The following is a 14,064-nucleotide window of genomic DNA, read 5'->3' on the forward strand; positions in this document are numbered from 1 at the left end:
CCTGGTCTACCATGTTAGTACAAAAATCTATTAAACAAAGCCTCTAATGTTGAAAGGGGCTTAAAAGTGAGGTATAGGTGTTTACCTAAACAATCATTATTTAAATAATAATCTATAAAGGTATATATTTTTTTTTTCCAGATTAGTAAACACAAGACATTTTGGAGGGACTTGTAATAATTACACAGTTGAATATTTAACTAAATTCCTCAGGGCGGTGGGGGAAGAGTGGTGTGCAAAAGAAATAAAAAGGTAATCTAACTGCACACTACAGTCCTGTCACCATACTGTTCTTTCAAAACATGCTAACATCAAAAATAATGGCTATATCCTACAAATTATTTTTAAAATTACTTTTTATTGGATTAGAAAGAAAGAACAAGAAGATTCCAGTAGTGGTGCCATGAATGCCAAACACAAAACATGACAGATCAAGCGCTCTTCCTCATGGCTGTCCAGTTCCTATAGGCTCATACATCTCATTCTTTGCAATTATCTGCATTCTTTGCAGGGGACAGAAGATTCAGATGGTCAATATAACTACTGGAATTCACACTAAGAAACAGCCCATTATTCTGCTCATCTGCTTAGATTCATAAAATTGGTCACTATAGTTGCTTTGTACAACTAATACAATGTACAACTTCAGTGTCATTACCTCCAGTAAAGAATCTGTAAATTCCCTTTATTTCTCAATTATCTTACGCAGATCCTGAGCAGCAGCGAGTCTAATGTGCCATACTATGCACAGGCACTTGGTATTAAAGGCTGGTCTAGCAAAAATGATTTCAAGATATCAGCCAACTCTAAATATTCTATGTGTTTAACACTAGATTTTTTAAGAACCCAGAACAGTTGGGCGTTTCTGTTGTTGTTTGTTCTGGGGTTCTTTGTTTGTGTGGCGTTTCTTTGTGGTGGTCTTTTGTTTTTAATAATAAAAATCATTTTTCTTAATGTGATATAATACTTCAATTTGAGTATACTACACCTACAACTGTCACTATCACTGAAGTCTAATATATTGAGAAGAACTGAAGTCAGTTCCTTTCATACAAGCTATTTTCTATAGACATGTTGATTAACAGCATGTGCTTGGACCACATTTTCTGTTAGTTTAATGCAAGACTAACATCAGGCCAAATGCCTGACTGCTTCCTGAGCCCTGCTGCTCAGCATCCTGAAACACTGGCACAGAACAAGCACTCTTCCCAGCATCTCTTAATTTCCTTGGAAAAAAAGCATGTATTTCTGTCATATGACAATAATTTTACACTCTAGCACAAATTACGCCTTGTTCCAGAATGTGCATCAGAAGGTCACTCATGCATAAAGGCTACAAAAATAGAGTATTAACAACAACAAAAATGTAATTCTACCACCCTTCCTAAATATCACATCTAAAACCTCAAAATTTCTTAGCCAACAGTTCACAGTTCTCCCAGAGACAAAAAGGGTCAGTGATAAAAATCAACTACCATGTTCAAATACTGATTCCATTGATTACAGGTGCTGCAGAAGCAAAAGGGAATCAACAGCAATGAGGCTTGTAAGGTTGTCATAGAAAGAATCATCCTCTGCAACCATCCAAGATAAACCACCAGGCCAGAAGGGACAATGGTCTGGCCCAGCAGAGCATTTCTTATGATTCCTGACATATTTCATACTGCTTTTTCCTTTGTTTTCTTCCTCTCATAGGACTACTACGATTGCCATGATTCAGTTCATAACTGCTTTTCTAAAAGCACTATTTCACAAACATGTAAATTTTGTTTTTCTCTAGTCCTATTTTAAGGGGTTTCTTTGCACACACTTCAACAAATATAGAACCATTTTCAGAGTTAAAGTACTTACAAAAGCTGCATGCCTTCCACGAAACCCACGAGTACATTGTTGCCTCCATGGTTTCCAAACAATAAATCCCAAGAGGTACAGAACAAACATGGACGTTTTTGCAAATGTACTGAAAAAAGGTTTGTTGTACTTTGTAAAAACATACTGTGGAAAGAAAATAATTGCAGTATCCAAAATTACCAATTAGTTGAGAATTCACAAAATGAACGAACAGGTTTAAGCATATATTGTCCAAAACAGTCTGGTTCCCAAAATGACAGTGCTGCAAGTAGTGGCATATGTGACTAAAGACACAAGTGGCTGTATCTACTCTGGAGGTACCCTCTCCCAAGCTATCTGAAATGCCAACAAGAAGGCACTGAGACATTTTATAAGATAAAATGTTACTTTTTAGTTGTATCTAACCACGCACCATACTGATATGTCACTGAACTCAAACAGGACTGAAAATACGTTTGCATACAGGTATTTTCTAAATTAAAGACCACTTTTATAAGCAATAGCATAGCAATCACAAGTTCGAAAAGATTACTTTGATTAAGTAAAATTTCAGTATCAATAGTGATTCCAGCAGCTCATTTGAAATAAATGTCTTCTTATATAACTGTGTTTTAAGCAAACATATTTATATGCTTAGTTTCAAAAAATTTTATGGAACATAACTTAAATGACAGTTCAGAAACCTTGAATTGATAAGAATTTATTCAAAACTCGATTTCCATTGCTCAGGCTCCTTTTTGAGTCCTAAAACCTGAAGTAAACACCAGATGAATTTCAAGATGGTGAATATATGAACTACATCCTGACAAACTTTTCTGCAATTACAGGGCTTAAACTCCATGACCCAAGTCCTTTGGTCCTAGATGTTCTCAACTATAACCTACCATACCACCTAGCCTGTGACAGCTCATTTACTGCTTGCTGGGAAACATACGGACATTAATTTAATCAACACAGCAATAAAAACATGAACTCCCTAATTACAGTACATACTTATGAGCTTATGTCGTATAATTTTAAAGTTATCAGTAACACCTTCTGTCTTGAAAGCAACAGTCACTGTGTTGAGCTTGTTTGTAACTTTTAGTGGATACAGGTTAGTTCACTAAACCAAGGGTTATTGTCTTCGTACCAAAAAGGCTGTTAAACATTACACTAGGACACTCATTGAGTGTTCGAATGACCATGTTTCTGTGCATCTTTCTCTGAAACATGCTTTTATTTTCCTTTTAAGATGTACAGAACAATACTTACAGAAGTGAGTTCTGAAGAGGCAACCCATATCACATCAACGAGGAGAAGAATGACAATTCCTAGAGCCATTCGCCTACGTTGAGTGGATGAACTGCTCTGGGAGCTCATTCGGTTCATGATAAACACCCACACCATTTGTAACCTGTTCAAGATGGATAAAGGAATAAAACCCAGAAGATTAGCAACAGTGACAATTACAAAAAAAAAAAAAAGCCACACATACACCAGTGCGGGCAAGAGTTTCACATATACGTGTATGTGTATACGTGTATGCGTATACGTGTACACACACATATACATATGAAATGGACCCAATATCGCAGGAAACACTTATGTTTGTTAAAAAGCAGATCTTCGACAGATCTGGCATAAGATTTTCAAAGATATTAGAAGCAATCTCAACTTTTCAAGAGTTTATCAACTGTTCTACCACTGAAGCAAGCAAAAGTAGGTAAAAAATAGAATGCCTTTTTGGAATTTCTATGCTATTGTGCAGAATTTGAAACCCTATGTTTTGGTAAATTCAGATACTCTAAGCTGACAGTAGAAATTAGTTTGAGGTGTTGTGCCAAATACAATTCTACCAAAAGTAGCCAGAATTATGTTTAAAGTTAAGCATTCAACAAAAATTTCTGAAGACAGCAACACATTTGAGTAAATTATGATCCCTCAAAGTATAAAGCAATTCAAAGAAAAAAGATTAATTATAAACTTTCAAAATTAGATTGCACATGCATGTGAGCGCAAAAAAATGTATATATCTATTTAGTAAGTTATGAAATACAAGCATGCACCAATTCTAGTGAAAACCTATCGAACTGAGAGCAAGCATACAATATATGAAACAGAAAGTTTTGCCTATTAAAAACCAACAAACAAAACACCAAAACCCTAATGGTTTTGACTGTGCCCTGGTACATTACACATAAGAATAATCAATTTAGAACAGTTTATATTCTGAGAAATCAGAACTACAGCAGTAAACTAGCTTTAATCTTGTCATCTAGTACAAAAGTCATGCAGACTTGCCAGTAATTCCAACATAAACAAGTCTGGATTTTGACACACACAAACCTATTTTCTTTCTCCTATGCACATCTCACAGCTCCCAGAAAACTTTGTTCAAGGTAATAAGATAAAGGTGTCAATTTAAGCAATTATCAGAAGAGCACAACTCGGTTTAAATGCTTATAGCCAACTGCTTTAACACACTGATAGAGTACACCACTCCAGAGAAAATTCTGAAGATATGGCTTGAGCTGCAAAAATACATATTAGGAAGACTATTTGCAGTTAAAACATTAAAATTGCTGGAGGAGATGAGCACTACAGCAGTGTTAATAGATCATGACTAAACTTCAATCCTTTGTCTTCAGTTTGCTGAGTACTTCTCCTTTATTCAACAGAGTAAACACGAGAGAACAGAACAGATATTGTTTGGGTACGCGGTACGTCACGACTTTAGCGGGCTTGACTTTGCACAACTTGCACTAAAAATAAGTATGATCATTACTGAAAACACTAAAGTTATGTTAACTACTTTCCAAAAAACTAAGAAAGGCAAAACAAATAATCTTTTAAAAATGTTGCTTGTTTTTTAAGTAAAAAAAATTTCAAGACCCACCGGACCTACCCCAAACAAGTGCTAATTATAAGCATACAAGGCCTACACGTGTTCTTATAGCCACTAATGTTACTAGAAGGGGATTCAGATTAGTGATACAGCCTTATGACTGCCCATTGGAAGAGGTAAATTTAGAAAAACCTTCAATTTTGTGATTAAATACCCTCAAACACAAATGACAGAGACCAATATCTCATTTATTGGTCTACTTGTACTAGAATCTTTTACTCATGAGCCTCAGTAAGATGTGTATATGGTAGCTCTACGGTTAACGTTAACTTATTTATGTATACATTTTGAGAAGCAATTTATTAAGAGTTAATCTGCTACAGACTACATAACATACCTTGCTATTTATCATCATAAACTCAAACTCTCGCTATCTTTGAGAGAACTCCTCAAGGAACTGAAATACAATTCACCCTTGTGGAGCAGTTCCTAACTCTCCCACTACAAAGTGCAATCTGCTTTGCTAATACAGTTCAGCAAATTTAAATTACGCTTTGTTTTTTCCACAGGTGTCAACATGAAAACAATTACTGTCTTTTCATTATTTACAAATTATTCATGAAAGAGACAGTGCCACAGTGTCTTCAGTGAGGAAGCTCCATTTCTTTTTCCAAACCAGCCTATTCCTCAGATTGATTTAAACACCTGGATACATACAAGTGCATTTGAGATCACTACACAGTTTCCTGTCTCTGAGTCACAGAATCACAGAATGGTTGGGGTTGGAAAGGACCTCTGGAGATCATCCAGTCCAACCCACCTGCTAAAGCGGGTTCACCAGAGCGGACCACACAGGAAGGTGTCCAGGTGGGTTTGAATGTCTCCAGAGAAGGAGACTCCACAGCCTCTAGGGGCAGCCTGGTCCAGGGCTCTGGCACCTCACAGTAAAGTTGTTTCTCCTCATATTCAGATGGAACCTCCTGTGCTTCAGTCTGTGCCCATCACCCCTCATCCTGTCATCGGGCACCACTGACAGGAGTCTGGCCCATACTCTTGACACCCACCCTTGAGATATTTGAAACATTGATGAGATCGCCTCTCAGCTTCTCTTCTCCAGACTGAACAGCCTCAGGTCTCTCAGTCTCTCCTCATAATAAAGATGCTCCAGACCCCTCAGCATCTTTGTAGCTCTCTGCTAGAGTCATGCCTCTCCTTTGCAATACAGTCTCTGCCATGTTCAAATCTTGACATTTTTTCCTCCATTTCTCTAAGGGCTTCTTTCCAAAAAAAAATCAATAGGCAGAGTTCCTGAAGTATAATTATACCACTAGATCTATGCTGATTTATTCCATGTGTGGGCATCAGTTCTGGATAATTATTCTGCTTTTCTGATAAAACAGTGGGATTGACAAAAGAAAGCAGAAGTCTGCAAGTCGGGAGGGACAAAATTATGAAAGACAGCAAGAAATTGCAGTTTTTATTTGATGCAGAATAAAGAAGAAAACATTTGTTCTCAAAGAGAATAAATAGGGATATTATCTTGAACTTGAACAAGATAATAGAAAGGTTTTCCTGCCTGAAACCTTCTAAGAGTTTTTTCAGTTTTTATGAATTGGTCTAATAGGTAGCACATATTACACTCTATAAACTTTGCCTTCATTTTATTATGACTAACAGCCTGCAAGCCATTATATTAAGTTATATTATGTATAGCCTACAAATTGCTCATACATTTGCGTAATATGCATCAAAAATGAAAGCCGGGCATAAAAGAGTTCCAAAGGAGCTAAAAGGAAAAAAATCTCATTCATTGTCAGGCTACAGCATAAGACATGAACAGCGGGAAGGTCTATCAGAAATAGAAACCAGTCCAGCCTCCCACCAGTTACGTGCTGCAGGTAGGAGGGGCAGAGGAAGCTGAGACAGGAAGGAATCGCAGTAGCTGGATCCATTTGACCTCTCTACATCAGATGCTCCCATCCCGAGCTCTTCTCACCACAAATGGCTTTGAAGCACATAACACACATCCACTGTGCACAGAGATCACGCACAGGTATTGTGCGCATTCTGTAGCTGCTTAATACTGTACTCAACTTAGCTGTATCAGGCTTACACAAATCCCTTAAGATTCTTCAGCAGGAGGGAAATAAAGGATCACAGAATATCTAGTACTTCTTAGATAAGAGGTTACATTTGAAGTTATTTAGAATGTAAGTACATGTTGAACCATTTCTTTTCAACCTATGATAAGTACATTTCAGAATTCTAATTAAAGAGCCCATACTTATGCCTTGAAGTTTTTCATATGGTACCGTAATAGCAGCTATTACTTTCTCATCTGATTACGAAGTGCCTGTTTAACATTTTTGTGTGCCTAATATAGCCCTTTGTATGCTTCTTCCATAATAAGGAAAAACTTAACAAGAAAGGGTGACTACAAAGTCATCATGCTGCACAATGCAGCTTCAAGGAAGTAGTTGACTAAAAAATTACAAAGCAGCAATGCTAAAATGCCTATAATGTTCAGTAAAAAAACAGAACCCTAATGAAACATATATACTAAGTTTTCTGACAGAATTAAAACCTGTAAAACTTAACACAGAATGCAAGGACGATAGAAACTACTATTTTAAGAAGTTTTAAACAGACACATCCCATTTATTGACAAAGCACCAGCATTCATAAACTAATGAAATACAATTCCACACACTTCTTTACATTTGGCTTCTGTACATCAACGGCAACACGCTCTGTTAAAAATGAATACAGAAGGAACAAGATTTACTTTTTTCATACGTACCTTCTACAATAACTGTCAAAAACCAAGCAAAAAATGATGACTAACAAACTTCACACATCACGTCAAAGTGAAGGTAGTCTCCTAAAAAGAATAAAAAGAGCAAACTCTGAAGAAGTGTGTGTGTATTTTATGCACTTATATTTGCAAAACAATTTCTAAAATTTCAAGTTCCACATGAGTTTGCTGCAGCTTAAGTCCAAAGTGTCAGGGACATAAAAAACCCTAAAAACTGGTCTAGAGAAAAAATACTAGCAGGACAGCAAGAAAACAGGATCATTTACTATTTTTAATATTTTGAGGAACACTATCTCTTACTTATTAATTGAATATAAGAAGTTCCCATGAGAAAGAAGAACCTGATGGTATTAAGTTCTAATTTTTTAAACGATGTGGAAAAAGGCCCTATTTCTTAAGTATACATTCCCAAGCAAAGAACTGAAACAGTAGAATTAGAAAGGCAGTGGAACACAATATAGGCTCTTAGGCCTTAAAATAATCTAGAAAGATAAGACACCTCCATGTTATTTCTTGTGGAAGCCCAGTATCTTTCCTTCATTTGATATGATATTTAAAACAAACAAACAAAAACTTACATAATACATTTTTTTTTATTTTAAACTTAGATCCTATAAAGACATTCAAGATCCACTTTAAAATTGTTATTTAGGGAAAGAAACATTATACATAAGGGACTTTGGGAAAAAAAAAAAGTTACAGTAGGCCAATAGGAATCCCATCTAATCTGGAACTATTTGCAAATCCAGATGTTGGCAAGTATATGGAGCTCCAAGAGAAGGCAAAGCAAAACTGGAACTAACAACCAAGAACAATAAAGCCATAAAGTTTTATTGCTTTGAAGTGCTACAATTTTTTTCTTTTCTTATTCATGTGAACCCTTGCTAAGCTCTGTTTTAGGGATATCCTGTATCAGCAGGAATAAAACGCTCTATTAATGAGTCACAAATTAGTGCGCAAAACGGAGGTACCAGTAAGGGCAAAACTAAATGTTTACACTGAGTTTTGCTTTTGATTACCTATCAAGCACAGCTGACTGTGAATAGGAGGTAAAAGTCAAATGGATGCTTTTCACCTATTGCAAATTAGATGCAGAGGTCAACTATAAATATGGACCACACAAGCCTATGATTCAGCCCCTACTGAACTCATCAAGATTTACACACTGCTTGGCACCCAGCAAGTTCAAGCCCTTTACCACAGATTCTATCAAATGACTGTGGCTGGTTAAAAAAAAAAAAAGATTGAAGATGCAGATTTAGGACAGAGGCATGTGGTTATTCATCTTCTATATCACAAAAGTCTGTGCTCACTGTAGATCCTGAACACCTATTCAATTCAGTGCCTTCACAAACAAACAGTAGCTGCTGGTTATATTTTTCTTACACTACCAACCTACTGAGAGATTAAAATCAGTATCTCATATAACCAAGACTTAAACCAGAAGACTTTTATCCATACAAAGCTCCAAACCGTTTGTGCATGTCTAATTTATGCACCCAAAATAACTGAGTACTACAACAACAATAATAAACAGAAAGTAAAAAAAATGCTTAAAAATTCTTCCCTCCACGTAGACTAAAGCAAATATCACCAAGAGAAAGGTACTATTTGGTTGCTTACTTTTGGCCCTTACTTAATCCATATTAACTATACTCAAGTAACCAGGTGCAGAACTTACACCTACATTTGGTTATTACACAAGACATATATCTTACCCTCTATCAGCATGCATGATCTGCTGTGGGCTATATTCCTGACTGGAGCTGATCACAGCGCCCTGCTCAACGCTCATTTCCAATAATTAACCCATTTCAGGATAAGGATAAAAGTTTAGCATATTAATATAACATCGAACACCTAAAATGAGAACTGTACAAAACACTTCCCTCTAAGAATGATACTTTACCCTTAAAAAACATTTAATTCATTAAGTACAGAGAGTTATGATAAATTTAAGCCACCAGAAGACATAATGGCTGAAACAGAAATGATAGTTTAAAAGAAAATACAATATTCTACTATATTAAATATGGTAGAAACTTCAGCATGTTTGCTTTTCATTTCCATTATTAGGAAATAAACATGCTTTCCACATGGTATAACTTTAAATATACCAGTTTAAATTTGACATTTGAAGGAATATTCATTTAAAAAGGATTTCTAATATAATTATAATTTTCAGGAAATAGCATGGAGATATTTTTAATACTTTTTTATTATTTACCATTTTAACAGCGTTAGAGTTGCTGCTGTCATCTTGCAGAACCATTTTTCAGCCAGTTACATGAAGATCTTCTGAAAAAGAAAACACAAAAAAGTATCCTAAATTTTCCTTGTCATGACACTGTATTTCGTTTCTATAATGTTACAGTATCCTGGATCACTTACGCTGAATCACCACTTTAATTTACGATACGCAAAAAAACTATAAAAATGGTCTCATTATGTAGTTGACAACATATGTTCATGTAGCTGATTACACCAAAGCCAACAGGATCAACGACCTCTCCAACTCTACTGCTGTGAACATGCAGTCAGTCACTTATGTCTAACTCCACCATCGATACCTAATGTGCGGTCTTATTTCTATAGCACTAAATGTGTCTTTGCACAGACTATGACTTTTTTTTCATATTAAAATTTCCATCCCAAAAGAAAATAAAATGAAGTTCACAAAATACAAAATAGCTTTTATGGTATTGACAACTAGGGAAGATAAAATTATAAGTAGAGGAACAGCCAAATAATTGCAAAATGGTAGTATTGCTTCCAGCTGTTCTATGAAGGAAACATATCCCCCCCCTCAAAAAAAAAGGGTACATAACAAGAGAGACAGAACAGCAGCTCAGTCACAAACCATGGTGCAAGTCAACTTGAAATTCTTCCTTGTATTTACTCAAGATTATTTCATAAGCAATTTCAAAAGACAACATACCAAGATAAGGTTTGCACACAGAATAAATGGGTTGAGTTTTTCCAGTTATACCAGCTGCTCCAATAACGAGAGTTCTGGGATACAACTCCCCCTTTAACATGTACTGTTATCAGGTGATTATCATTTCATATTCAATTACTTTCTAAATAAAATAAACAGAGACAGCTGCTTTGACTCTAACCAGGAAAAAAGCGGAAAGTAAACTGACATACATTTTACACCCATTCTTCTAAATCTATAAATGTGCATTAAAGCAACATTAATTTAACTCAACTCTGACCTCCACTCAACTTTCATCGAGTATCATGGGATGAGAGCAAAAGCAAGAATCTTCAGAAGAGAAGGAAAGGTGAGCCTTATGCAACATGACAATTATATTTGCTACAGCCCTATAATCTTAACTCAAGGAAAGTTTCCTGTAGAATTTGTATAACACAGTGAAGCAAAAAAGGACTCAAAGACAACTTTTTCATACCAGTACTCAGTACTGCCAGTAGAGATCACCATTCCCAGCTTAATAAAAACCTATACAAGCCTTAAGCATGCACAGAAAACCCATTAATTTTAATGCCAAAATAAGATAATTTAGCTTAACATAAAGATAGATTTTTTGGGGGGGAATCTGGCAGTGCACAATGTAACAGTCATACTGTCAAACTATCATGGCACAGTTGGATCTTGGTATCTAATAAAAAAAAACCTTGTAGACGTTTCCTATTCAGCACTCAAAACTCATGAAAGTTTCAAACAAATATAGCAATAATAACACAGAATATTAATCTATTGCATACTCCAGAGTCTTTTCCAGCTACCGGAGTATCTAACCACATACTTCTAAGGTTCATTCATACAGCACACCAGCATGACTACGACCCAGTTGGACATGAACATCTATGACCACATCGAGTTAGTTTCGGGTCAGTAGAGTGAAAATTGACACTGCCCTCCTTCTCATCGTCTTCCGATAACACTAGATAAAAAAATCTTTACCATCAGTGGCTACACATGTAATAATAGCTAAGAATTACAAGTGACACCCATTTCACACGCTACCCAAATAATCTTGTCTGGTGCGAGATCTAAACATAAGACGCTTTGTCACATGATAAACAGGCACAGATAAGAACAAGCACAGCAGCTTCAGAAGTGCACGTCAGTCCTGCCTCTGAAAGCTGAGCCTTCCAGGCGCGCTGGAAACGGCAAAATGACCGCATCCAGAACCCAGCTTTCAGAGTGAACGGGGTCTCCTTCCTGCCGACAGATATCTTTGGGGAAGAGTAGCAGGAAATGAGTAAATCTCCTTAACACACTCAGAAAAAGGGGATGCCCGAGGAGAAAGAAATACGGCTCAAGCCCTGAGGATCACAAGGGAGGAAGAATGAGGATCCGTCCTGCACTCACACGTCAGACAAACACTGGAGAGACACGCAGCCCAGGCAGGGGAGGCACCAGCCCCCTCACACCTCAGGCAGGCAGGACACAGAGCTCGCCACCTGCCCGGAAAGCGAACCGTGCACACATCCCCTCCTCCCCGAGCAGGTCGGCCACCCCCGGCTGGCTGAGGAGCTTTCACCCCGCGGGACGGGGCCGAAGCCCCACAGGCGAGAGGGAGGGGGCGGCAAACGCTGCCTCCCATCCCCGCTGGACGCCGGCACCGGCCGGCGGGAGCCGGGTCACACATAGGGGCGCCCCGCGGCCGCGTCCCCGGCCCGGGCAGGCGCGACCCGTCCACCCACGAGCGACGTGACGAGGCAAAGTTCCCCTCCCGAGGCAGGGCCCGGTCTCGCCCCTTCAGCCCCACGAGCCGGGGACTGGGCGGGCGAGGCCGCTCGCCCGCGACACCGCCGCCGGTGGCTGACAGAGGCGGTGGGGCTGGGGGAGCAGCAGCCGCGCAACTCGCGGCCCGCCTCCCGCCGCTGCCCCGTCTCCGCACCAGTGGCGATACCTGAGGCCGCGCACGGGCCCGCGGCTCCGTCCGGCGGCAGCACCGCCCGCTTCCTTCCCCTCCCTCCTGCCCGCCTCCAAGATGGTGGGTGCGCCGAGAATCCATCCCCGAGGCCGCGAGCGAGCGCTGGCTCCGCCCCGCCCGCAGCCCGGCCCCATCGAGCCGCTCGGCCAGCCGCTCGCCGCCCCTGCTGGCCACCCCCGTCCCTCGCGGGTGTTCCCGCTCCGCGGACTGGGCAGCGCCCCGCGGGTCTTCCGAGGCTGCTGCCCGCCCCATCCTGGCCGGCTCAGGGGTGGAGCCACAAGGTTTCGGCGCCTAAAGGCCTTAGGTGCCGATGTCTGCGCTGCCCCGCAGCGGCCGCCAGCCCCTCGGGACGCAGCTTCACCTCGGCTCTGACTGGAGAACGCTCAGCGTCCTGCCAGGCCCGGGCCGGGCTCCGCAGGGGAGGTGCACGGGGAGCGGTGCTGAGGGTCGCCTGGGGCAGCAGCACCGGCTGTGCCGCCCGCATCGACCGTCTGCAGCGAGAACGGGTAGAATAACTGATCGAGGAGACCTTCCTCGGATAAGCGAGCCGTCTGCAAGCACTTATACAGCCTCTTCCACAGATAGGCAGGTCACAAAAGAAAGGAACTAAAAGATGGAGGAACAGAGAAGGCAGAGAGCGCGAACTGCAGAACTAGAGATGGAGAAGTGGGACGGAGCTTGAAACCAGCCTGGCAAAAAGAGGGAAGAAAGAAAAACCAAAGCGAGCAAGACCCTTGAGAAATGTTCTAAAATACAGTGAGATGGTGGAATCTTTGTTTGGTAGTTACTGCAGCATTTACACTCTGCGATGTAAAATCTCTCAGGACTGGGAAGTAGTGAAAACTAATTGAATTCTCAAAATAGACATCTGCTTCGTTATCAACACACTTTTAATAGCATAAAAAACCGCATAGACATTAGCTACATTAAAGTGCAGTTGCCTTATGTTTGATTTTGAGATGCTTAAGTTATTGACTACGCAAGCTGTAAAAGGAAACATTAGGCAAACCTTAAATCTCCCCAAAACAGTGATTAACATAAACTAGCATAGACTTAAATGAAATTGCAAAATCAGGTTCTGGTCTTGTTTGTGTTGGTTTTTAGTCCCTATTTCCTGCTTGTAGTCAGTGTTGATTAGTATTTAAGAACTGAGCTCATGATACTGACCTAAGCTAACCAGTGGTGTATGTAATGTGTTGCAAATGATTCACTTGCTAACATAAATGCATCTTTTTGCAAAACTCAACTATTAGATATTTTGGGAATTTTACAGTAAAAACTGCAAGGAAAGTGAGGTATACAGATAAGTGGAGAGGTGAATGATATTTAATTGCAATTAGGTGATACATGTGATATAGCTGTGAAATTAATTTTAAGTACTATTCACACAAACTACTGAAATAAAACATGGTATTTCTTAGACAAAACCGTAAAAAAAGTAGTCCTCTTGAAATGGTGCTTTCTGTGGAATCTGGACAAGCTGAAAGTTATAAAATACAATTAGAAAAATGTGTATGCATCTCACAGCATCTTTCTTAAGTCTTGCACAGCTTTAGTCCAAGTGTTTATACTAAGACTCTACAGTAAACTTACATGGCTTATCCAAGGTCAGTTAGTTAATAAGCGGTGAAACCTGAGAACACAACTGTTATGACTGCAGTACT

General features: G+C 39.3%; 1 protein-coding gene across 2 annotated transcripts in view; it reads right to left on the reverse strand.

Annotated features, from left to right (window-relative positions):
- The window catches only part of SLC35F5 (solute carrier family 35 member F5), a 35,151-nt gene extending 22,675 nt beyond the window's left edge, over positions 1-12,476 (reverse strand). For both annotated transcript variants that reach the window (XM_065840580.2, XM_071810788.1), the window contains exons 1-5: positions 12,377-12,476; positions 9,721-9,791; positions 7,479-7,559; positions 3,106-3,247; positions 1,852-1,995 (exon numbers count right to left, since the gene is read on the reverse strand). In XM_065840580.2, the coding sequence (XP_065696652.1) occupies positions 1,852-1,995; positions 3,106-3,240 (279 nt within the window). In that variant the 5' untranslated portion in view covers positions 3,241-3,247; positions 7,479-7,559; positions 9,721-9,791; positions 12,377-12,476. The remainder of the gene's footprint in view (positions 1-1,851; positions 1,996-3,105; positions 3,248-7,478; positions 7,560-9,720; positions 9,792-12,376) is intronic.
- Between the last annotated feature and the right edge of the window lie 1,588 nt (positions 12,477-14,064).

This window comes from Patagioenas fasciata, chromosome 7, assembly GCF_037038585.1.
Source record: "Patagioenas fasciata isolate bPatFas1 chromosome 7, bPatFas1.hap1, whole genome shotgun sequence".
Lineage (NCBI taxonomy): Eukaryota > Metazoa > Chordata > Aves > Columbiformes > Columbidae > Patagioenas > Patagioenas fasciata.